At 57.7% G+C, this 24267-nt stretch overlaps 4 protein-coding genes across 14 annotated transcripts in view; 2 read left to right on the forward strand and 2 right to left on the reverse strand.

The window, feature by feature from the left end:
• The window catches only part of LOC116463863 (thyroid receptor-interacting protein 6-like), a 7574-nt gene extending 7161 nt beyond the window's left edge, over nucleotides 1-413 (forward strand). The window contains exon 5 of the mRNA XM_058434892.1: nucleotides 59-413. Coding sequence (XP_058290875.1) covers nucleotides 59-262 — 204 coding nt within the window. The 3' untranslated portion in view covers nucleotides 263-413. The remainder of the gene's footprint in view (nucleotides 1-58) is intronic.
• A 1902-nt stretch (nucleotides 414-2315) lies between these two features.
• Nucleotides 2316-15533, forward strand: LOC116463874 (serrate RNA effector molecule homolog). The gene is given in 21 exon segments (XM_058434894.1): nucleotides 2316-2418; nucleotides 2535-2674; nucleotides 8151-8279; nucleotides 8528-8579; nucleotides 8581-8675; nucleotides 8927-9115; nucleotides 10949-11118; nucleotides 11247-11431; nucleotides 11635-11733; nucleotides 11818-11935; nucleotides 12111-12268; nucleotides 12601-12662; nucleotides 12763-12841; nucleotides 13140-13328; nucleotides 13689-13862; nucleotides 13941-14094; nucleotides 14214-14407; nucleotides 14571-14727; nucleotides 14922-15011; nucleotides 15125-15251; nucleotides 15342-15533. Coding segments are annotated over 21 exon segments (2640 nt in total). The 5' UTR covers nucleotides 2316-2415; the 3' UTR covers nucleotides 15418-15533.
• A 23-nt stretch (nucleotides 15534-15556) lies between these two features.
• On the reverse strand, nucleotides 15557-16155 carry LOC116463878 (inactive Ufm1-specific protease 1). Its single transcript, XM_032147180.2, has one exon. The coding sequence runs from the start codon at nucleotides 16138-16140 to the stop codon at nucleotides 15712-15714; it is 429 nt and encodes a 142-aa protein (XP_032003071.1). The 5' UTR covers nucleotides 16141-16155; the 3' UTR covers nucleotides 15557-15711.
• A 26-nt stretch (nucleotides 16156-16181) lies between these two features.
• On the reverse strand, nucleotides 16182-23835 carry LOC116463876 (acetylcholinesterase). 11 transcript variants are annotated; one of them, XM_032147167.2, is made up of 5 exons: nucleotides 23414-23835; nucleotides 20023-21113; nucleotides 19192-19676; nucleotides 17996-18165; nucleotides 16182-17160 (listed from the first exon to the last, which is right to left on the reverse strand). In XM_032147167.2, the coding sequence occupies exons 1-5, from the start codon at nucleotides 23589-23591 to the stop codon at nucleotides 17039-17041; spliced, it is 2046 nt and encodes a 681-aa protein (XP_032003058.1). In that variant the 5' UTR covers nucleotides 23592-23835; the 3' UTR covers nucleotides 16182-17038. The 11 variants fall into 11 exon arrangements, with proteins under 11 accessions (XP_032003058.1, XP_058290880.1, XP_058290882.1 ...); XM_058434897.1 differs by lacking the exon at nucleotides 23414-23835 and adding an exon at nucleotides 23115-23174 and having other exon boundaries at nucleotides 16817-17160; nucleotides 20023-21110; XM_058434899.1 differs by lacking the exon at nucleotides 23414-23835 and adding an exon at nucleotides 23004-23022 and having other exon boundaries at nucleotides 16817-17160; nucleotides 20023-21110.
• Nucleotides 23836-24267: the final 432 nt, after the last annotated feature.

Below are 24267 nucleotides of genomic sequence, written 5' to 3' on the forward strand. Positions count from 1 at the left end.
GGGTTTCACCATATTGGCCAGGCTGGTCTTGAACTCGTGACCTTGTGATCCGCCTGCCTCGGCTTCTCAAAGTGCTGGGATTACAGGCATGAGCCATGGCGCCCGGCCAATTGTTGCTTCTTTTCAACAGGAGTGTGGGCTGCTGCTCTCCTCTGAGGGCGAGTGTCAGGGCTGCTACCCGCTGGATGGGCACATCTTGTGCAAGGCCTGCAGTGCCTGGCGCATCCAGGAGCTCTCAGCCACCGTCACCACTGACTGCTGAGTCTTCCTAGAAGTACCTGCTGGGTTCTCAGTTCCAGTTCCCATCCTTCGATTGATCACTCTCCCTGATATCCACCTGTATGACTTCGTCACCAAATGCTGTCTCCTCTTTCTCCAATCAAGAAATAATAATCCCTCGAGTTTACAAAACACTTCCAAGTCTGTTGTCTCATCTGATTCTCCCAGTAGCCCATTACAAGCCCAGTCGTTGTTACTGCCTGCATTTTTTTTTTTGTTTTTTGTTTTTTTGAGACAGAGTCTGGCTCTGTCACCCAGGCTGGAATGCAGTGGCGCCATCTCAGCTCACTGCAACCTCTGCCTCCTGGGTTCAAGTGATTCTCTTGCCTCAGCCTCCTGAGTAGCTGGGATTACAGGCGCCTGCCACCACGCCCAGCTAATTTTTGTATTTTTAGTAGAGACGGGATTTCACCATGTTGGTCAGGCTGGTCTTGAACTCCTGACCTCAAGTGATCAGCCCACTTCACCCAACCAAAGTGCTGGGATTACAGGCGTGAGCCACCGCCCCTGGCCACTGTCTGCAGTTTTACATGTGAGGATATCAGAGCTGAGAGGTGACTCCCCCAGATTGCATGGTTCTTAAATGGTGGAACCTAAGTCTTTTTGACTCAGGTCCAGTTTTTTTTGACAACTCTTGTAATCTGTCACTACCCTCCTCTGAGTGCTGGGAGCAAGCATGCCTCAGGGAGGAGGCAAGATTTCCTCTATGTATCTATTTTGAGACAGGGCCTCACTCTGTTCCCCAGGCTAGAGTACAGTGGTGCAATCAAGGCTCACTGCAGCCCTCAACTCCTGGGCTCAAACAGTCCTCCTGGCTTCGCCTCCCCAGTAGCTAGGACCACAGGGGCATCCCACCAAGCCCAGTTATTATTTTTTTGTGTGTAGATGGGATCTTGCTATGTTGCCCAGGCTAGTCCTGAACTCTTGGGCTCAAGTCCTCCCTCCTCGACCTTCCCAAGTGCTGGGATCACAGGTGTGAGCCAATGTGCCTGGCCCTAAATATTCTGTAAAGGGGTCTTGGTATGTTGCCCAGGCAGGTCTCCAACTCCTGGGCTCAAGTGATCCTCCCACGTCGGCCTCCCAAAGCGCTGAGATTGCAGGCGTGAGCCACCTCAGCTGGCCTTCCTATTAAGGCTCACACTCAATTCACCGAGAGGGGCCTTGGTGTTACTCCGGGGGGGTGGTAATCCATTGAATCTGGGCGGTCCATACTGTTTAGGGCGTTAACTTACAGCCTATTTCATCAAAGTACTGAGCGGGGTTAAAACTGAGATCTGCCAATTTTACTTAAAGATGGGGCGTCTTTGTCGAGGAAAAGCAGGAACGGCGGACTGTGCATTTAGTGCGCACTGTGGCACCCAATTTTGGCTGGGTATTTGGAGCAGAAAATGGTGGGATACGATGCTTTAAAATGGTTGCTTCCATCTTCCATCCCCTAAACGCCTGCGCTTCCCAAGCCCACGCCCTGCCCGAGGAGGGTACGAAATCACCTACGGTGAGGTCAGGAGGCCCGCGGGGGGAACACGGCTGGATGACAACTGGCTTAGAACCCCGACACATATGGGGTCGCCCGACCCTCGACTGCCGCTCTCCCTTCCCGCCCACAGGGCTCGTTCGCCCCCCGAGGCCGCGCTTGGCTCAGCCGAGGTCCCGTAGTTCCTAACGCTCGAGCCGTTATCGTCTCGAAAACCCGCGCGAGACTTGCGAGATCCCCGCCCCTTTCCCATCACGCCCTGCTCTCCCCACCCTCGGGCTCTGTTTATTAGTTCCACTTCCGGCCGCGAGGGTGGAGCTTTGTGCCTCGGAGGCGTGGGTGACGCAGGCGCAGCGCGAGTCGCGCGCGCTACCGCCCATCCTAGGTTGTCCCACTTTTGTTCCCCTCTCTTCGGCCCTCTACCCAAGAGCTCCGTCTCCGTCTCGCCCTCCTCGAAGTCCTCGTCGCGCGCCCGCGACCCAGGTCGCCCTGAAATCCAGCCCGTCCAAGCGCGAGTCCAACGGCCGCGGCCGCTCCAAGGTGGGGGAGGGGAGGAGCCTGGGGGGCCCTGCTGGGGCAGGAGAGGAACCGGGGTCCACGGGGGCGGGCGCGGAGAATCTCGGGGCGAGTGGAGGCGTTGGAGCCGCGTCCTCAGGCCCAGGATGGTGGGCGCCGCGGAAGGCTGGCCTTGGGAGGGAAGCGGGCGAGGTGCCCACGAGGGACGGTCCCTTCCTCAGCTCGTCCTTTTACACCACTCCGACCGCCCCTCCCCGGTCCCCAGGCCCCCTCAGACCGTGCCATGGGTGACAGTGATGACGAGTACGATCGAAGGCGCAGGGACAAGTTCAGAAGAGAGCGCAGCGACTACGATCGTTCCCGCGAGAGAGATGAAAGACGTCGAGGGGACGATTGGAATGACAGGTGAGCCGTTTTTAACTTCATCTTGTCCCCGTTTCATACCGTTTCACTCCACCCGCGTCGCTTTTCTTTTCCCCCCTTGTAATTTTTATGAGGGCGAACCCTATGAAATTGCTCACTGGACCGTTTCCTGTGGTTCAGCCTATTTGCTGTTGGTCAAATAACTAGCTGTGGCTTGGTTTTTGAAATTCTCTGCAGATCAGAGCTATAGAGCTAAGAGTTTGAGTATGAAGAAGTTTATACATGCACGAAAAGCGTGCTTTTTTGCTTTTTTTAGCTTTGTTGTTGAGATGGGGTCTTGTTCTGCTGCCCTGGCTGGAGGGCATTGATGCAGTCATAGCAGCCTCCACCTCCTGGGCTCAACCGATCCTCCCGCCTCAGCCTCCTGAGAAGTTGGGACTACAGGGGGAGGCCATCACGCCCAGCTAACGTTTAGAAATTATTATTATTATTATTTAGAGACAGAGTCTTGTTCTGTTGCCCAGGCTGGAGTGCAGTGGCACAATTTTGGCTCACTGCAACCTCCGCCTCTGGGGTTCAAGTAATTCTCCTGCCTCAGCCTCCTGAGTAGCTGGGATTACAGGCACCTACCACCACGCCCATCTAATTTTTGTATTTTTAATAGAGACGGGGTTTCACCATGTTGGCCAGGCTGGTTTGGAACTCTCGACTTTAGGTGATCCGCCCAGCTCGACCTCCCAAAGTGCTGGGATTACAGGCGTGAGCCAGTGCCTGGTCTAAAATTATTTTTTGTAGAGACAGGGTCTTGCTCTGTTGCCCAGGTTGTAAATTATAGTTTAGGAAGATTGCTTCAGAAAAATAATAATATAGAGTTGATCTGACTGGAGAGGTTGTCAGATTATTTCCCTGACAATACATGATTAGGTTTCTTGTCACTGTTTTGCCTAAAATCTCAGAGTTCATAGGGCAGTGCTGATTGGATTAATTGGTTATAAGATGTGGTTATTGACCTTAGGGTGTTACAGTGTGGGCTTGGCATGGGGGATCAGAATGGCCATGGATGTATTCTGTAAATGAGTGTATATAATGGAAGTTATAAAGAGGGTAAGCATTGAGGGAACAGATCTCTAAAAGAGGGGAGCGGTGCTGGAGTTCATGTGTCAGGGACCCACTGGAAAGTGACACTTAGCTAGACTTGGAAATATCAGTGGGAATTCCCTGGACACAAGTGACATGAACAGCTTGGAGTTGTGGACATAACGTGTGCTTTTAGCATATTCTAGTTTGGTTAGAGTCCTGTTTCTCAGGATGTCCACAGACCATAGGGGTCTCTGAGGCTAAAATTAGTTTTTGTGGTAATGTTTACGTATTATTGCCATTTCCACTGATGGTGCCATAGCAATGATGGGTAAAACTGTTGATGCTTTACCAAACATCAAGGCAGTGACAGCAAAGAGTTAAAAAAAAAAAAAGCCAGCTGGGCGCAGTGGCTCACACTTGTAATCCCAGCACTTTGGGAGGCCGAGACGATCAAGAGATTGAGATCATCCTGGCCAAAATTGTGAAACCCCGTCTCTACTAAAAATACAAAAGTTAGCCAAGCATGGTGGTGCGCGCCTGTAGTCCCAGCTACTCGGGAGGCTGAGACAGGAGAATTGCTTGAACCCAGGAGGCAGAGGTTGTAGTCAGCTGAGATCACACTCCTGCACTCCTGCCTGGCGACAGAGCAAGACTCCGTCTCAAAAAACAAAAAGCAAAACAAAAAAAAGCCAGTTCCGTCAATGGTTCTTGATGAAAGAGTAAAACATTTAAATTTGATTAAATTGGAATCTTCACTGTACATCTTTTTTTTGACACAGAATCTTGCTCTGTCGCCCAGGCTGGAGTGCAGTGGGGCGATCTCAGCTCACTGCAACCTCCACCTCCCGGGTTCAAGCGATTCTCCTGCCTCAGCCTCCCGAGTTGCTGGGATTACAGGTGCGTGCCGCTATGCCTGGCTAATTTTTGTATTTTTAGTAGAGATGGGGTTTCACCATGTTTGCTGGTCTTGAACTCCTGACCTCAAGTGATCCACCCGCTTCGACCTCTCAAAGTTCTGGGATTACAGGCCTGCGTTAGTTGTCTTGAGCAAGAGTATGCATGTGATTGAGTGAGCTGAACTAACAGCTTTTTTCCATGGGATGTTATTTTTACTTGAATGATTGACAAACAGTGATTGTTCATACTTGGGTATTTGGCAGACATCTTGAAAATGAACTGAGAACCTGTTACTTCCGTGTAAGCTGTCGGTATTTGTTGCCAGTGATGAAGTAGAACTTTCCAGTGAAAATTAAAATTTTGGGCCAGCACAGTGGCTCATGCCTGTAATCCCAACACTTTGGGAGGTGAAGGTGGGTGGATTGCTTGAGCCCAGGAATTTGAGACCAACCTGGGCAATGTGGTGAAACCTGTCTGTACAAAAAAATACAAAAATTAGCTGGGGGTGGTGGCACATGCTTGTAGTCCCGGCTACTCAGGAGGCTAAGGTGGGAGGATGGCTTGAGCCTGGGAGGTGGAGGTGGGAGTGAGCCTTGATGGCACCACTGCACTCCAACCTGGGCAACAGAGAGATAACCTGTCAAAAAAAAAAAAAAAAGGAAATTAAAATTTTGGAAAACTTGTACTAATGTGAGCTTGACAGCTTCCCATTAAGTAAAGACTTTCTTGGTGAGATAGGCAGTGATGCTGATGAATACATTTTGATATTGTGTGAGACACAAGGTCCATTGAAAGGGAAAGATAGAACAGGGGATTTTAATGTAGCAGAGAAAGAAATATTCACTGATATTATTTCAGATTGAAGGTTCTAACTAGCCTGTGAGAAACTACTTCCTTCTTGGACAAGGTAGCATAATGAAAAGAAAAAAAACCTACCTCTTGTTGAATTTTGGGTAGTATCCAAAATGAATACCTACAGTTAATCTGAAAAGGCTTTTCCAACTCCTTATCAGCGTGAGGCCTGATTTTCTGGTTTTTTTTTTTTTTTTGAGACGGGGTCTTACTCTGTTGCCCAGGTTGGAGTGCAGTGGCACGATCATGGCCACAGGTCACTGCAGCCTTGACTTCCCCAGGCTTAGATGATCCTCTCACCTCAGCCTCCTGATTAGCTGGGACTACAGGTGTATGCCATCACACCCAGCTAATTTTTTTTCTTTCTTTCTTTTTTTTTGAGATGGAGTCTCACTCTGTTGCCCAGGCTGGAATATAGTGGCGTGATCTGGGCTCACTGCAACCTCCGCCTCCCGGGTTCAAACGATTCTCCCGCCTCAGCCTCCCGAGTAGTTGGGATTACAGGTGCCTGCCACCACGCCCGGTTAATTTTTGTGTATTTACCAGAGACAGAGTTTTGCCATGTTGGCCAGGCTGGTCTCAAACTTCTGACCTCAAGTAATCTGCCCGCCTTGGCCTCCCAAAGTGCTAGGATTACAGGCGTGAGCCACCACTTCCAGCCAGCCAGCTAAGTTTTGTATTTTTAGTAGAAAGGTGGTTTCACCATGTTGCCCCAGCCTGGTCTTGAACTCCAGGGCTCAAACAGTCCACCTGCTTTGGCCTCCCAAAGTGCTAGCATTCATTACAGATGTCAGCCACCATGCCCGGCCTGCCTCATTTTTCAAGCAGAACAAAATATCTCAACAGATTCAGTGTAGAAGCTATCCTCTACAAAGCCAGAACTTGGAGAGATTGGTGACAATGTAAAAACAATGCCACTTTTTCTCACCAAAATTTTTCTGGAAAACCATTTTTCATAAAAACATGTAATCTGTTTCATCTTACTGTGTAATTTAAAAATGAAAGTTTTGGAACATTTTGTTGTAATTTTGAATATAGTAAGTATTGATAGATATAACCCACATAAGCAGAAACTCTTTGGTGTCCTCAGTCATTTTTAAGAGTATTAAGGGGCCGAGGCAGGAGAATTGCTTGAGCCCAGGAGGTGGAGGCTGTAGTGAGCCGAGAGTGAGATTGTGCTGCTGCACTCCAGCCTGAGCGACAGAGTGGGACTGTCTCCAAAAAAAAAAAGAAGAAGAAGAAGAAGAAGAAGATGAGGATGGGGGAGGCGGGTGATTGGTTGGGAGGTTGGTGGTGACTGGTGGGAAGGCTGGTGACTGGTCGAGAGGCTGGAATGACAGCCAGGAGCCCAAGTTAAAACAACAGTGTTGCTTACTGGCATGGAACTAAGGGTGTGATGTGATGAGACTTGTGTTTGAGGAAGGTCCGCCTGCCAGTGGGGAGACAGAAGCGAGAGACCAGAAGCAGGCGGGCAGCCAGGGCTGCAGGAGCCACACTGGCCAAGGACAAGGACTAGGACGGTGTGTGGGGATGGCAGAGAGTGGGACAGCTTTGATAGGCTTTGAGGCAGAGGATTAGCAGGAGCAGTAATTAGCGGTGAGGGTAGTGAATGACAGCTGGGGAGAGATGCTGTTCCGTTGATACAGCAGAGTGGGGAGCGGGGGGAGGAAAAGACATTTGGCCCATAGTGGTGGGATGAATAGGCTTGATTCTTTTTTCTTTTCTTTTTTTTTTGGGGGGGACAGAGTCTTGCTCTGTCACCCAGGCTGGAGTGCAGTGGCGTGATCTCGGCTCACTGCAAGCTCCGCCTCTCGGGTCCACACCATTCTCCTGCCTCAGCCTCCTGAGCAGCTGGGAATACAGGCACCCGCCACCATGCTTGGCTAATTTTTTTGGTATTTTTAGTAGAGATTGGGTTTCACCGTGTTAGCCAGGATGGTCTCGATCTCCTGACCTCGTGATCAGCCGCCTTGGCCTCCCGAAGTGCTGGGATTACAGGTGTGAGCCACCGCGCCCGGCTGAATAGGCTTGATTCTGACAGGTTGAATTTGAGGGGGTGATGGACTTCTATTAGGAGATGATTTTTAAAAAGTTTTTTGTTTTATTTTTTAGAGACAGGGTCTCCCTCTGTCACCCGGGCTGAGTGCACTGGTGCAGTCGAAGCTTGCTGCAGCCCCGACCTCCTGCCCGTAAGCGGGCCTGTAGCAGGGGTGATTCATGTGGGTCTGGAGCTCAGGCGGAAGGCCAGGCTGGGAGAAGAGTTGGAGAACCATCAGTTCTTGGGTATTGGCTGAACTCATGGAGAGTTAGACAAGAATCTTTGTTTTGTTTTGTTTTGAGACAGGGTCTCTGTTGCCAAGGCTGGAGTGCAGTGGCTTGCCCTGACTAGAGAAAAATCTTTTTCTGTTAGGAGTGAAGTTTTATAATTGTAGGCTTTTTAGTCTGGTAGCTCAGAGTGGAAGAACGGCCTGTTTAGGAGTGTGGCTGTGGCATATCCAGCTGTATCTTTAATTATTGCCTTTTTAAAAAATAAATTTTTTATAGGGATAGGGGTCTCACTATTGCCCAGGCTGGTCTCGAACTCCTGGCCACAAGTGTTCCTCTGCCTTGGCCTCTCAAAAGTGCTTGGATTACAGGCATGAGCCACCGTGCCCGGTCTTTAATCTTTGTTACTTGTTCTTACGGCCAGAGAGTGGGACCGTGGCCGTGAGCGCCGTAGTCGGGGTGAATATCGGGACTATGACCGGAATCGGCGAGAGCGCTTCTCACCACCTCGCCATGAACTCAGCCCGCCACAGAAGCGCATGAGGCGAGACTGGTGAGATGGAGCGGTTTCCCTCTCCTCCCCTTCGCCTCAGTTCCACCTGGGCCTCCCCTTTCTCCCCTCACCTGTGCCTAAATCTTTGTCATTTCCTTTTCTCAGCTTCCCATCACCCATCGTTTCTTTGTCCCTTGAAACCCTTGTCTGGGAGACCATGCTGTGTGTGCCCCCGTCTGTCCATCCTCCTTCATGCTCTGGGGAGGTGACTCCCTTCTCTGCTTTACTTTTGTGTCCCCCACCTTCAGGGATGAGCACAGCTCTGACCCATACCACAGTGGCTATGAGATGCCCTATGCTGGGGGGGGGTGGGGGCCCAACTTATGGCCCCCCTCAGCCCTGGGGCCACCCTGACGTCCACATCATGCAGCACCATGTCCTGCCTATCCAGGCCAGGTAAGGGCGGGGCTTCTCAGGAGAAGGGAATTGGTAGGCCTAGGGGATGGATGGGGTTGCTGAAGGCCATGGCTGAAGACAGGGAGTGGGTCAGGCACACAGAGGCATGTCCCTGGGGTGGGGGTGGTAGCTGTTGGGGTTTGGGATGATGTCCATGGTGGACAAAGGAAAGGGGCACCTAGCTACTTTGGCCCCTGTAGCCTCCCACTGTTACCCAACAACCAAGCCTTCCTGACCGGGGTCCCCTCCAGGCTGGGCAGCATTGCAGAGATTGACCTGGGTGTGCCGCCGCCCGTGATGAAGACCTTCAAGGAGTTTCTCCTCTCCCTGGATGACTCGGTGGATGAGACGGAGGCCGTCAAGCGCTATAATGACTATAAGCTGGATTTCCGGAGGCAGCAGATGCAGGATTTCTTCCTGGCGCACAAAGATGAGGAGTGGTGAGTGCCCCTGCTTCCCTGAACCTCTGCCCTGGCATGTCCCCCTGGCCCCACTGGTGGAGCCACAGCCCTGTCCTCTTCCCAGTTTCCCCTGTCCAGAACTTTCTGGGGGCGGGGGTCGGGAAGTATGACAGCATTGGCTGATGGGGTCTCCCCCTCACTTCAGCGACTGCCACGGCCCCCGCCCCGCCCTATCTCCTGTCCTGCTGTCCTCAGAGAGTGGGACACCTCCAGGCAGCAGGCCAGAGCCACTTGGCCCCTTGGGGCAGCAGACAGACTGCTTCCCACTTGTTGGTGTTGGGTCATTGTCATCCCTGATCACCAGGACCCTGTGTGGCTGTGGCATCCTCCTAAAACGACGAGTGAATCCAGACAAGAAAAGCAAAGATCTCAGGGTCGTTTGACAGAAAAAGAATTTTAATTTTTTTTCCTTTTGTGGATGTTTTAATTTTAATCAACCATCTTTTCCCCCCTTCCTGCTCCTCCTCCTCCTCATCCTCTTTCTGCTCCTCCTCCTTGAAAAGAGCCAGAACTGGGAACTACACCCGCTCATCGACGGAGCTCGGAGCAAACCCACCTCCACCCCCACCATACCCAGCCCATACATGAGCCCCTGGGCTGAGCTGCGCGGCCCCGGCCAGGCAGACAGGCAGGGCACTGCTGTGCACAATGCAGCGGTTTAGCTGAATGTGATTGCTCAGGCAGCTAGCCAGTCAGGCCCCACTGCGGAGTCCCGCGGGGCAGGGCATCTCGGCCGGGCGCCCAGCCAGGAGCCAGCCGGTGGCCCACCAGCCAGCATGGGCCTTGGGCACCGCTAGTTAAATCTTGAGCTCTGTTTGACCAAGCGGCCAAGGTAAAGATCCTGGAGGTGATGCCTGCGGCTTTCCTTTCCTCTTCTGCCCCACTCGTGGTTCTGTTCTGTCTTCGCTGTCCCCTCTCTCAAATTGCTCTGTGTCTTTGTCCTAATTTCTCATGCACCTTCATTCTTCTCTGTTCCTGTTCTTGCTCCTTGCCTAACACCACCTTCCTCCCTGTTGGTTTTTTCAGTTTCTCTCTCTGATCTTTAGTTTTTCCCTTTGTTTTCAGTTTCTGGGACTTTCTCACACTCTTTCCTTTCCTCCCTTTCCCCTTTTCCTCATACTCCTCATTTCTTCTGTTTTCCCTCTGAGGTCCTATTTGAAATGTTTTATTTTTCTTCTCCCTAACCTTCCAGCCCTCTCCTCTCTCTCCCCCTGTGGGCAGGACCTGAGGCTCTAAAGGGCACTCCAGTGTCTCCCTTCGGTCTTTCCTGTCCCTTCACCATCTTGCTTATCTTCCCACGGGTGGAGAAAGGTGCCCTGCCTGTGGGCTTTTGCTGTCTGGCCCTCTGTCTTCCACCTCGGGGTGGAGGGAGTTGGCGGGAGCAGTTTTTGAATGACTGCAGTCTGGGGTTGGTGAGGAGAGGGAGGTTCTTCAGGGCCTGCTATTTCCTGAGCCTTTGTCTCTGAAGCTTTGGGAAATGACACCTTTTTACTACGTTAGTGTTTCCCAGAGACTTAAAGTGATAAATCTGCCTCTCCAACCCTGGCGTCCCCCTGTAGTCATTGGTCTTCCCAAATCCAGAGCTCTTAGTTCCTGGTTCTCCCCCAAATCTTCTCAGAACACAACTTCTGGTTCCTTTTGGGGTGTTGGGTGGTTCTAGCGCACCCCTATCCCCTAATCTCTCTGTTTTGATGACCTTTTGTGGGTGTGAGAGGAAGGGGGATATGCCCTGTCTTTCCTGGGCCCCTTCCCACATCCTGGCCTTGGCTTCCAATAACTGTTTTGTCTTTCCCTGCCCCGCTTCATTCCCAGGTTTCGGTCTAAGTACCACCCAGATGAGGTGGGGAAGCGTCGACAGGAGGCCCGGGGGGCCCTGCAAAACCGACTGAGGGTCTTCCTGTCCCTCATGGACACTGGCTGGTTTGATAACCTTCTCCTGGACATAGACAAAGCTGATGCCATTGTCAAGATGCTGGATGCAGGTGTGCGGATTTGGAGGGGTGGCAGGCATCTGGGCCACATGGGGGTGGGGGTGTCTGGGGACCAGGTAGAAGCTGGTTGACAGGAGCCAGGGCCCTGGGGTTGTGACCTCTGTTCCCTTTGTTGGTAGCTGTGATTAAGATGGAAGGAGGCACGGAGAATGATCTCCGCATCCTGGAGCAGGAGGAGGAGGAGGAGCAGGCAGGAAAGCCTGGGGAGCCCGGCAAGAAAGAAGAAGGACGGGCTGGAGCAGGCCTGGGGGACGGGGAGCGCAAAACCAATGACAAGGACGAGAAGAAGGAAGACGTCAAGCAGGTCCGAGCCCTGGATCTCCTAGTGCTGCCCCCGGCAGCCTGGGGGAGGGGGAGGGCACGGGTCCATAGGAGCTAGAAGTAGGGGGCTGTGTTCTGGGAGGGGTGGGGAAAATGAACCTGTGGCCTCAGCTGTGGGGGGTGGGGGACCTCTGATAAAGGTGGGAGGGGAGGTTTGACATCCCCAGTGGTTGTCTCTTACCATAGGCTGAGAATGACAGTTCTAATGATGACAAAACAAAGAAGTCGGAGGGTGACGGGGACAAGGAAGAGAAGAAAGAAGACTCTGAGAAGGAAGCCAAAAAGGTGAGGTGTCTGTGGCCTGGGGTCAGAGTGTTGAGGCTGGGGTCCTGGCACGCTGACTTGTCCCCTCTGCTGTGGCTCGTGCAGAGTAGCAAGAAGCGGAACCGGAAGCACAGCGGGGACGACAGCTTTGACGAGGGCAGCGTGTCGGAGTCCGAGTCGGAGTCAGAGAGCGGCCAGGCTGAGGAGGAGAAGGAGGAGGCCGGTAGGGTTTCTCTTCTGCTTTAAAGTGCATTCTCCTCCTAATGTGGGTGGGGAGGTGAGAGGTTGGCGACATTGACGGGAGGGAGGGTGGCTTTTAGGGGGAAGTTTCTCTATCCTCTCCACCAAAATCAGTAATAAAAACGCACCAACTCCTTCCTACCCCCCTTCCTGCCTAGAAGAAGGGCTCAAGGAGAAGGAGAAGCCCAAGGAAGAAGAATGGGAGAAGCCCAAGGACGCTGCGGGGCTGGAGTGCAAGCCACGGCCGCTGCATAAGACCTGCTCCCTCTTCATGCGCAACATCGCACCCAACATCTCCCGGGCCGAGATCATCTCCGTGAGTGGGGACCCGTGGAGTCAGGGCAGGGCCGATGGAGAAGTGGAGGGCAGAGGGAAGGCAGTGGGGTCCTGCCTGTGACAGATGCCCCCGTTTCACCTGCTAGGGAGGCCCCTTCCCCAGGGCCCATGGCCTCCGAGGACTAGTCCTGATAGCGCCATTGGCTTTCAGGTGCTGGTGTTCTGAAGCCCTTTAGTGGTTTTTCCCTGCCCAAGGATGGGAAGAGTGACAAGGCAGTTAGTCTGTAGGGTTCTGAGGGCAGTGGGGGATTGGAGGAAGAAGCGAATGAATCCTTGAGTCACTACATGGGGCTGGTTTTCTGCTTCTTGCAGCTTTGTAAAAGGTACCCAGGCTTTATGCGGGTGGCGCTCTCAGAGCCCCAGCCAGAGAGGAGGTGAGTAACTCCGTGCGTTGGAGGGAAAAGTGCAGGGCAATGTTAATGGCCAACACCAACTCCCTCGCTTGACTGCGCTAACATTTTCTTTCTTGTGTAGGTTTTTCCGTCGTGGCTGGGTGACCTTCGACCGCAGTGTTAACATTAAAGAGATCTGTTGGAACCTGCAGAACATCCGTGTGAGTGCTGGGGGTGGGACTGTGGGGAAGAGGAAGGGAGACTCTTTGTATCCCACAGGACCTCTGCGTGACTTTGTTCATCTGATAGTCTGGTTGTTCTGCACACTCTTTGACCGTTTTGCCTGCCTACATTGTCTCTGGGCAAGCCTCTAGGGCGTTAGCATGGAGGGGACCTATGTCCCCAGGGAGCTCGCAGTCTGATCAATCGCTGGTGCTCAAGAGGGGAGGGTCTTACAGCTGCTGCTTCCCCGGCAAGTGGGGTAAGTGGGGTAAGCTGCTGATGATGTCTGCCCTCCAGCTCCGGGAGTGTGAGCTGAGCCCTGGTGTGAACAGGGACCTGACCCGGCGCGTTCGCAACATCAACGGCATCACCCAGCACAAGCAGATTGTGCGCAACGACATCAAGCTGGCGGCCAAGCTGATCCACACGCTGGACGACAGGACCCAGCTTTGGGCCTCGGAACCAGGGACGCCTCCCCTGCCAACGGTCAGTGACTCCCCAAAGGACTTTGTCAGAAGTAACTGATAGTGCCTCTTCTGTGGGCACCTCTGACCTCACCTATCTGTAGCCTTGACCCTTTGCACCCACTCGCCTGCTCACTCATTTGCCCCTTTGTGTGTGGGTAGCATCTCCTCCAGCTTCCAGCAGAACTGGGGGGATGCTAGTGATCATTTGTGGCTGGGGTAGAACAAAAGCTAAAATAAAAACAAATCTCAAGGGGGCAAAAGGCGCCAGTTATGTCCGGTGAACTCCTGTCCCCTCGCTGCTCTTTCACTTGTGGAAGGTCTCAGGTTACCTCCCCTAAAGGTCTTTCTCTGCCTTACTTGCTTCTCTTCCTCCCATCAGAGCCTGCCCTCACAAAACCCAATCTTGAAGAATATCACCGACTACCTGATCGAGGAAGTGAGCGCCGAGGAGGAGGAGCTGCTGGGGAGCAGCGGGGGCGCTCCTCCTGAGGAGCCTCCTAAGGAAGGGAACCCGGCAGAGATCAACGTGGAGCGGGATGAGAAGTTGATCAAGGTGCCAGTGGCAGCGCGGGGCACGTGGGGGCTCGGGCGGTGAGGGCAGGTGCTGAACACTCGCATTCACTTCCCTTAGGTCTTGGACAAGCTCCTTCTTTACTTGCGCATCGTGCATTCCTTGGATTATTACAATACCTGTGAGTACCCCAATGAGGATGAGATGCCCAATCGCTGTGGGATCATCCACGTTCGGGGGCCCATGCCACCCAACCGCATCAGTCACGGGGAAGGTGAGCTCCAGGTTCCCCTTTGTCCCCAGCTGCCCCTGGTCTTGGTCCTCCAACCCCTTGCCACCATCCTTCCTTCCGGCTCCCTTCCCAACCTGCCTTCCTCTGTTCCCAAACCACAGTGCTGGAGTGGCAGAAGACGTTTGAGGAGAAGCTCACGCCGTTGCTGAGTGTGCGGGAGTCACTCTCAGAGGAAGAGGCCCAGAAGATGGGGCGCAAAGACCCAGAGCAGGAAGTGGAGAAGTTCGTCACCTCTAACACGCAGGAACTGGGCAAGGATAAGTGGCTGTGTCCTCTCAGTGGCAAGAAATTCAAGGTCTGGGACGTTGGAGAATGGCCGTGCTACGGTGGTGGGAGGTGGGGTTGAGACAGGAAGCCTCACTGCACTGGCCGGCGGGAGCTGGGAATCCTTCCAGGTCGGGCCTGGGAGCGAGGCAACCATTACGTGGCTGTCCTGACCCCCTCCTCTCTCCACCCAGGGTCCTGAGTTTGTGCGCAAACATATCTTCAACAAGCATGCAGAGAAAATTGAGGAAGTGAAAAAGGAGGTCGCGTTTTTTAACAACTTCCTCACTGATGCTAAGCGCCCAGCTCTGCCTGAGATCAAGCCGGCCCAGCCACCTGGCCCTGCCCAGAGTAAGATACGATCCATGAAGGTCGCATGTCCCCTCTCCCTTGACTACCCAGGGACTCCCGTTTCTCTTTAACATGTCACCCTGAGAAGTTTCTGCCCCATTCTCAGGCCATAGCCCTAGAAGTCAATTGTACCCGTATCCCCCTCCCCGCCCCCGCAGTAATTCATGTCCCTGTCCGTGTTGTACTCCCCCCAGGTTTGACCCCGGGACTCCCCTACCCACACCAGACTCCCCAGGGCCTGATGCCCTACGGTCAGCCCCGGCCCCCAATTTTGGGCTATGGAGGTAAGTACAGGAGGGAGATGAAGGGGCTTGGTGAGTGTGTGGCTTTGGGAGAACGAAACAGAGGATGGAGTTGAGGACATAGTTTTGCAACTCAGCGCTGATCTCTGTCATAGCTGGTGCTGTCCGCCCTGCAGTCCCCACAGGAGGCCCTCCATATCCCCACGCCCCGTATGGTGCTGGTCGAGGGAACTACGATGCCTTCCGAGGCCAGGGAGGTTATCCTGGGAAACCTCGCAACAGGTGAGGAGGGCAGAGGCCCAAGTTTTGTTGCCGCCTGCAAACTCCTTTTTGGGAGCCCTCAGCTCTCATCCTTTACCTCTCGCCTCCCAGGATGGTTCGTGGAGACCCAAGGGCCATTGTGGAATATCGGGACCTGGATGCCCCAGACGATGTTGATTTCTTTTGAGCCGTCCCCCGTTCCTCACTCCTGTATCATCCATACTTGTGACTACCTTGTCCCATCAAGCTCTGAGAATTTTTTGTACGATCAGCCTTACTGCCAATAAAAGCACTTCCACAGGGGTCCTGACTCCCGTGTCTTACATACCTCCCCCATCCTTCCAGAGTAACTCCTGAGGTGTTGCTCAGCCCTGCCACTTTTATTATTGATGTCAAAAGTGCCAGGCTCTGCAGGGACACCAGTGGGAGGTACATAGGTGCATGTCTGGGACCCGAGAATCTCAGTTCTGTAACTTCGCCCTCAGTCCAAGGTTCGCTGCTGCTGTTTGGAGCTAAGGCTGGTCAAGCACAGGTTGTAGAAGGAGTTGGGGTCAAAGGCTGCACTCACCTCTTGCCAGCCTACCCACCCAGCAGCCTGTAGTTCACTGGGGCTTTTTGGAGTGCCCCAGTAGTGAGGGTCCAATACCAGGACATAGGCTTCCGTGCCTGACCCGACGCAGACTCCCAGCAAGGCCTTGGACCTGGCATCTGCGTCCCCCCCAACCATGACCGGGCCCCCGCCCCCTGCGAAGTGGGAGTAAAGCCTCTCCAGCTCCCCGTGCAGCCCCGCTCCCCGGGGTACGTGGCAGAGGCGTCCCTGGGACCCTCCAAAGTGAGCGAGGCAGAGGCTGGCCTCCACGCAGCCGATCCAGTCCCGGGAGCCCCGGAAGCCGGGGGGCTTGTCGCCCATGTCCTCCAGGGCCGCCTGTACGGCGGCCAGTCCAGGTACGCCCGCGGGCTGGCCCTCCGGCCACGAGCACAGCGTCTGCAGAGTGCGGTAGCCGCAGCCCCAGCCGCGGTCGTCCAGGCCGTCGCAGCCGTAGTGGTAGTAGAGGTAGTGGCCCGAGAGCAGCGCCAGGCGGGCAGGGCCGCGGCTCGGCGGGGGCAGGCCCACGTGGACGTCCCTCAGCGGCTCCAGGGCGGTGGGCGGGAGCGGAGGTCCCAGGCCAAGCACAGTGTCCTCCTAGCGGCGCGGAGCGACCTCAGGCTCCAACACTTCCTTTCAGCTCCGGGTCTTGGGCCAGCTGCCGCAGGACCGGCGCGCAGACTGGGGACGCGCTCCCCGGGCCTCGTTGATCACCGCAGGCCGCAAGCGGCAGCCACCGAGCGGCACCGACCGAGGGGCTCCCACAATGCTCCGCCGCGTCCCGCCCGGCCCCTCCGCGGTGCCAGCCAGCCTGCCTGCGGGCCTCATTGCGCAGGCGCGAGCTCCGCCCGGCGGGGCAGAGCCGGGGGTTGGCCTTTGCCTTGTGCCCGCCTCGGAGCATGCCTGTTTCTCGCTCTCCAGCCCCGCTCCTGCATAGATTCGGCCCCCGTTATTCCGGCGTTCTGCCCCTACCCCTGGCTCCCTAGTCGCGCATACTCCCGTGGCTGTAACAGTTTATTGGCAGCCCAGAGGGGCGAAGGCACCGCGGGGGAGGGAGCTCAGCCTGAGACATGCAGAGGACCGGGAGCCCCGGGGGACTTCGGGGGTGGGGTGGGGATGGACAGGGTCTGGGGCTCGTCTGTGTTATAGCCCAGCCCTGAAATAAATAGTATATACAGCTAGGGGGCCGGGCGGAACGGGGGTCGTGGGGGTCCCTCCGGGGTCACAGGTCTGAGCAGCGATCCTGCTTGCTGTAGTGGTCGAACTGGTTCTTCCAGTGCACCATGTAGGAGCTCCAGCGGTGGAACTCGGCCTTCCACTGGCGCTCCGCCTCGTCGAGCGTGTCTGCGGCCCGGGCGCCCGGCGAGGCGGGAGGGGAGGACGGCACGAAGAAGGTCGGGGATCGGACATTTGGGCGGGTTGAAGGGGGGGCATGAGTGCAGGGAGGACGCACGGAGAAATGCAGGCGACCACGTGGGACGGTGGCAAGAGGATCAGGAGAATGTGCGAAAGACGAGAGGGAGGATGAGGGCAGAGGCGGGGCCAGAGAAGGGCAGCAGGAAGGAGAGAGGAGGAGAAAAGAATGACCGGAAGACAGGGGGACAGAGGGGACAGGAGGGGGAGGTTGGGGGAAAAAGAAGAGACAGAAATGGTTGACCGTTATAGCCCCAATGGGGAGTGCTACCCAGCCCGGGGCCTCCCTCTTCCCCCCAATGTCAGGCTCAGGTTCCAAAAGATAATTTTATAAAAGAATACTGGCTTTTCCATTTCCATTCAAACAACAAAGGCATGGGGGTCCCTGAGAAGGGTGGGAGGCACGGCCCCCTCCTCCTGCCCTGTCCAGTGTGAGTCTCTTGGTTTGAGGAGGGAGGGGGCACTGGGTCTGAGATCCCTGAGTGGGGCCCTTCCCCACGGTCCGACCACTCATTAGAGGAGGGGCCCCTGTGGCCGTAGGGGAAGAGGCCGTGGTCACAGCCGCAGGAGGTGGGAGAGGAGGAGGAGGAGAAGCTGGTGGAGGAGGAGGAGGGGCAGGGGGAGGCCGGGCCTCGGAGCAGCCTCCCCATGGGTGAAGCCTGGGCAGGTGCTGGGAGCCTCCGAGGCTAGGGGGAGAAGAGAGGGGTTACACCTGGCCGGCTCCCACTCCCCTCCTCCCAGCCGCTGCCCGCTGGCCCCTGCGTACCGGTGGCGCTGAGCAATTTGGGGAGGAAGCGGTTCCAGAAGGCGCAGGCCTGGGCGCGCAGCCCCCGCCGCACCTCCAGCGGCCGCAGGTCCAGACTCACGTACTGCTGAGCTCCCGCCGTGTACGGGGGCCATTGCGGGGCCTTGGGGTCTCGGGGCTCATTGGGGTCCCTGCGGAAGGAAGGGAAGGCTCAGTCCAGACGGGCGGTGGGAGGAGGTGGCCCGCAACTCCACGGGACCCCGGACTCTTCAGCTCTGCGGAGAGCCCCAGAGAGCCCGTCGCCACCCTCCCACCACCAAGTCACTCCTTTCCCTTCTCCAATGTGCCCGGTCATCAGAGTCTTCCCTTCCTCATGCGCTCTCTGTCTCCTTCCGTTTCCCTCAGCTTTTCTGTTCCATCTTTGTTTCTCTCACTAAAAAAATGGCTAGGATGTCTTGAGCCCTTCCTAAGTAACCAGGACAGGTCCTATGTCTACGAACATCACATTTTTTAACAACACCCATCCGATGCTAGATTTCATTGTCCTCTTCTTGATCCAGGTAAACTAGTGTGTGTGTGAGAGAATGTGTCACTGCTAGTGACATCACTGGTTAGACTTAATCCAGCTCCAACTCCTTTGTCTTGGTCTCCCGTCTTTTTTTTTTTTTTTTTTTTTTCCCAGAGATAGGGCTGCTCAGGCTGGAGTGCAGTGGTGCCATCATAGCTCACTGCAGCCTCAACCTCTCAGGCTCAATCAATCCTCCTGCCTCACCTTCCCAAGTAGCTGGGACTACAGGCAAGAGCCACCGTGCCTGGCTAAGTTTTGTATTTTTTTTTCTTTTTAAGAGTCGGGGTCTTGTTATGTTGTCCAGTCTGGTCTCAAATTCCTGACCTCAGGGGATCCTACCACCTTGGCCTCCCAAAGGGCTGGAATTACAGGGGTGAGCCACTGTGCCCCACCCCCTCCATGTCTACCTCGTCTCCTCCTCACTTTCCTTTGCCTCTGTCTCTGTCTCTGCAAGACCCTCTCCACCTTCTCTGTCTCCTTTCTTTTTCTCTCCCCTTTTATCTCCTTTGTGAGCATGTCCCTCTCCGGCTGTTCTATCCTGCCCCTGTCCCACCCGTCCTTTCTGTCTCTGTGTGTCTGCCTCTCTTTGTGTGTCCTCCCGCCCCCGACTCCTGTCCTCCCTAGCCTTCTCCCCCTCTGCACTGCTGACCCTGTGCGGGCAAAGTTGGCCCAGTATCGCATCAGTCGCTGGGCGAAGATTTTCTCCTCCGCCGTGTAGTTTCGAGAGGGGTCCAGGGGGATCCCAAAGATGAACTCGATCTCGTAGCCGTGGGGCACCCCCATCCACAGAGGCCAGGAGAGCGTGGAGGCACGGTGTTCAAAGACGTAGGCGTAGACCCGGGCACCCTGGGCAGCCAGTCGCCCAGCCAGCTGGGCCACGGGGCACACGACATTGTGGTCGCCCACCACATCGCTCAGGGCCTCCCTCAGGCGTGCCGGGTCTTCGGGATGCAGCCAGTCTGTGTAATGCAGGATCACAGCCTCGGCTGCCAGGTCACTTACCTGGGGGACCCCGACCCGCACCCCGGCCAGGAACTCGGCCCGGCTGATGAGAGACTCGTTGTCTTTGCTGAAGCCTGGGGCCCCGTAAACCAGAAAATACGAGCCCTCATCCTTCACCACACCCACCAGCACCTGGGGGTGAGGGAGAGGGGGGTGGGATGGAGCGACAGGCACAGACAGACAAGTAGACAGAAACAGATGGACAGACAAAGAGCCAGAGAGATGAACAGTTACAGACCCGGAACCATGGACAGAGAGAGGACGAGATCAGGGGAGGGACGCAGAGAAAGAGAAAATAGACCCATGGTGGCTTTCCTGTTTGCCCTGCCGACCACCCTGGGATCTGAGCCCTCAGAGACGACTTCTGGGACTTCTGGGAATGGGCCTGGAGAAGCCCTCATGCCTGGGTCCCTGCAGGGAGGGGAGGGACCATTGGGACCCAGAGGAGCCAGCTTCACGCCGGCTAGCCACTAGTTACCTGCAGGCCGTGGAAGTCTCCCGCATTGATGAGGGCCTCTGGGGTGTCACTGAGAAAGTCTCCATCTACCACAGGCACGAAGGAGAACCGGAAGACGCTTTCTTGAGGAAGCACGTGCCATTCGTGGTTCACCAGGACCTGCGCTGGTCGTGTCCGAAGGCAGGCTACCAGCTCTGTGTCATTCCCACCAGTGCCACCTGGAGGACAGCCCACAAGGTGGGCCAGCTGCGTGGCCCTGCGACGGGCCTCTCCCATGCCCACCGTGGCCCAGGGTCCATTGGGGGCACCGCTCTGCAGCACGGCCCTGTGGAACAGGCCCCGGCTGGGCGGGGACAGCAGGTGCATGCCCACCGAGGCGGCTCCTGCGCTCTCCCCAAACAGCGTCACTGATGTCGGGTCACCCCCGAAGGCTGCCACGTTCTCCTGCACCCACTGCAGGGCCAGCCTCTGATCCAGGAGACCCACATTGCCCGGGGCCTCTCGGCTCCCGGGCAGGGCCAGGAAGCCAAAGGCTCCCACCCGGTAGTTCATGGACACCAGCACAGTCCTCTCGGCCTGTACCAAGAAGCGGCCATCGTACACGTCCAAGGAGGAGGCCCCACTGTAGAAGCCACCCCCATAGATCCAGACGAGGACAGGGGTGGGGGATGTAGGCCGGGGGTATGGTGTCCACACGTTGAGGTACAGGCAGTCCTCGCTCAGCTCACGGTTGGGGTTCCACATCTCGGTGCCCTCAAAACCTGGGTATAGGGTGTCCACATATTGGTAGCAGACACTCTGGAAGGTTGTAGCGTCTACCACCCCTGACCAAGGCTGCTTGGGCTCCGGTGGCAGAAAGCGACGGGGTCCCATGGGTGGCTCCGCAAAGGGGATGCCCAGGAAAGCAGAGACGGGGCCCCCGGGGGTCTTCAGGCGAATGCCCCGCAGCCGGCCCCCACGCACCGTCACCAGCAGCTCTGCATCCTCCCGGCCCTCAGCCCCCACTCCTCCTCCCAGGAGCCAGAGGAGGAGGAGAAGGAGTGGGGAAGCCAGGGAAGGCGTGTGCAGTAGACACTGCGGGGGCCTCATGGCTGCAGGGCAGGCGGCGTCTGCTGGGAGAAAGAAAGGGAAAGGGTGAAGGGTCCGTCCAGAAGCCAGGAGGGAGGAGATTAGGGCACAGTCGGCCCAAGAGTTATCGCTCAGCTGCAGGGGAGGTGGGGCAGGTTGGCAAAGATGAGGGGAGAGAGGGAGGGAGAGAAGGAGACAGGCAGAGACAAGGACACAGGCCAGCGGGCAGGAGGGGAAAGAGATCGGGCAGACACCCATATCCAGACAAATGCAGGGAACAGAGAGGAGCACCCTCTCTGCCCCGCAGGGGTACACCGCCCTCACCTCTTCCTGGAACTGGGCCGGGCCCAGCTCGTGCAGTGAGGGCACCAGAGGCCTCAGTCCACGCACAGGCCACCCGACAGGGGCGCGGCCTCACGGACGGGCGGCGCCGCTGGGGGAGCTTGCGGCGGCCTGAAGGCGCAGCCCCGCTCTCCTGGGTCGGCCAGACCCGGGGCCCTGGGGGGCGGTGGGCTGGGCATTCAGGGTGTGGAAGCCTCAGGTCCCGGGGTTCCCCAAATCCTGCCTAGTCCACTCCCCACCCAACCCTGCCCCTTCTCATCCAATGTCTGGCACCGAGCGCTGATGCCCGCGGGTTCCCATCAGCTGCGCACGCTCCCAGCCCAGCCCCAGCAAACAGGCTCGCCAGCCCGCGTCCCCCAGGACTCGAGAGCCCCCCATTCGTCTGAAGCTGCCGTGCACGCCGCCGCCGGCGGAGGGCAGTAGAGACCGAGAAAAGGTCGGCGCTCCCCGCCCCGAGCCCGGAGCCGGGAACTTGGGGTGGGGGGCCTGGGGGCTCCAGGGCCTTGCAGAGCCGCCTGAAGGGCGAGCCGGGATGCCTGTGTTCCCGGGGCTCCGGAGATCCCCGGCTGCAGGGGCGGGGGCGCTATTTTGGGGGCAGCAGCTGCTACGGTTCCGGCATCTCCAGCCAAAGGATCAAAATTCCCCGGGTGGGAACTCCCCCCTCTCCCACCGGTCACCCCTCGCCCAGCCCCCGCCGCCCTGAGCTGGGGGGTGGTGGTGCTGCTGGAGATTAACTAGGAAACCCGAGTGGCGCTAATTATAACTCGGGGCTTCCGCCGAGCCTCCCCTTCCCAAAAAATAGAGATGGAGTCTCCGCGGGAGGGGGCGTCCTGGGCCTCGGAGGGGGCCTCTGCGGGGCGCTGCGCAGGGGCGCTGGGCTTGTGGCCCTGGGAATGGGGGTGCCCAGCCCGGCGTCGGGAACCTGCGCAACTCGGGTACCGCCCCAATTAGGGGGTGTCTTCCAGTGGCCCCGGACTAGCGAGCGATCGGGGAAGGGGCGCTCGGGGGTCCCCGCGGGAATCGGAGCGCAGAGGCGGCGGCCGTCCCCGCGGGCTCGGGCTCCTGCGTGGGCGTCGGTGAGTGTGAGGCGGCCGGCGAAGAGTTCCGGACGAGTGCGGGGCAGCGGAGGGCCGCGCGGGGCAGGCCCGGGGACGAGGGAGCCGTCCCGTTAGGGGGGCCTGGACCCCTCGGGGAGCGCACGATGCCCCGGACGCGGGCCTTAAGGAGAGTCCCGGGCGGGGAGGGAGACTCACCTGAGGCGGCCGAGCCGGGCCGGGCCGGGCCGCGCCGGGAGCTGGAGGCGGCCGATATTCCCCGGCGCAGGCTGAGCCGACTCTGACAGCCGCCGCCTCCGGCCCCCCGCACACACCCCCTCCGGGCCTCACGGCGCCCTCGCCCGCCCCCGCCCACTGTCTCCGCCCCCGCCCCTCCCCGCTCCTCCGGGCGGCCACCTCCCCTCTCTCTCCCTCCCTTGGAGCGGAGACCCGGAGACCCCGGGGCCCAGACGCACTCCAGTGCCAGACGCCGACCGACAACAGACGCGCAGTGACAGACGCGACCCAAAGACCTGCAGCGGCGGAGTAGACACCCACGTGACAGACAGACGGACAGAACCCCTTGGAGACAGACACGCGCAGACGGACGACCTCATGCAGTGACAGGCACAAACGCAGGGACCGACTTTCACAGACGGACGGACACACTTGGACACCCTGTCGGTCTCGCTCGAGGCTGAAGTTAGCGCAAGGCCAAGGGGCCATGCATCCCCGGCCACGACACAGACGGGTGGCATGGGAGGAGAGGCATGTGGGAGTGTGGCCGAGGACCGTCCCCTTAGGGGTCCAGGTGGCACTGGTGCAGAAAAGGTGACGTGGGACACTCCTGGGGATGAAAGGACACCTGTGGGAATGGAGACGTAAAACGGGATCGCTAGTGGAAATGTAGTGGTGGGGGGGCATGGAGACAGGAGACCCCCGGGGGAGGAAGGGGTGACTTGGGGCACCTGAGAAGGCAGGCCAGCGTGGTAGCACGCGCAAGGCTGCCGGGCGAGGCCGCAGTCCGCGGCGGCAGTGGAAACTTCTGGAACCCCCGCGGGTGGGTCTGTGCTGGTTCCCTGACGGGTGACCTCGGACTTTCGTCACCAGGGTCCGGTCGGGGCATGACATCACCAGGCCTAGCATTCATTGGCCGCGCGGCTGGCAGGTGGGAGCGGCCTGGCCCGGGCGCCCCCGGCCTGCTCCGAGGGGCCTGACCCACGCAGATTGCCCCCCGCCCCGCCCTCCAGGAGGTCACCCGTGTGGACAGGGCTGCTGCAGCGGGGTGCCCACGCCCGAGGTGCAGGCGGCAATACCGCGCGGCGCCTGCTTCTTGGAGGCGGCCGGCTCGGGAGCCCCCGGGCCCCGGCGTGGGAGAGCGGCCGGCGCAGGCCAGCGTCGGGGCGTGCGTGCGCGCGCGCGGCGGTGCGGGGCACGGTGTGGGGTGGGCGCGTGCGCACACGCTCCCTCTGGCCGCGGCGCGCCCCGCAGCGCCCCGCAGCGCCCCGGGCACGCGGGCGCCGCCGCCAGGGACCGCGGGCACCGGGTCTCGGGGCCTCGCAGGGGTTGAATCCGGAGTCTTGCCAGTCCCTGGGCCGCGCGGTTCCCGGCTCTCCAAGCTGGGCGCGCCCCACGCCCGCTCGCCCCACGGGAACCGGGTCCCGCAGGCACGGACACCCGCGCTCCGCTCGCTGGAGACGGCCGCCAGGTGGCGCAAAAAGCAGCCACTCGGGCCTCGGAGGCTGGACTGGGTTGGGGGTGTTGGGGAGGTGAACCCCTCGCTATCTGTGCTCACTGTCTCCGGCTCTCCCCGCCCCAGTCT

The sequence above is a fragment of the Hylobates moloch genome, unplaced genomic scaffold (assembly GCF_009828535.3).
Source record: "Hylobates moloch isolate HMO894 unplaced genomic scaffold, HMol_V3 SCAFFOLD_72, whole genome shotgun sequence".
NCBI lineage: Eukaryota > Metazoa > Chordata > Mammalia > Primates > Hylobatidae > Hylobates > Hylobates moloch.

Bases quoted from the DNA above. Each gene is read 5' to 3' on its own strand.
- LOC116463876 (XM_032147164.2), bottom strand. From the start codon at position 21,327: ATGGGTGTCTGCCCGATCTCTTTCCCCTCCTGCCCGCTGGCCTGTGTC. The intron at 19,677-20,022 runs GTAACTAGTGGC...CCTCACCCCCAG, and splicing joins GAGACTTCCACGGCCTGCAG to GTGCTGGTGGGTGTGGTGAA. The intron at 18,166-19,191 runs GTCAGCAGTGCA...TTCCTTCCGCAG, and splicing joins GCCAACTTTGCCCGCACAGG to GGACCCCAATGAGCCCCGAG.
- LOC116463878 (XM_032147180.2), bottom strand. From the start codon at position 16,140: ATGGGCGACAAGCCCCCCGGCTTCCGGGGCTCCCGGGACTGGATCGGC.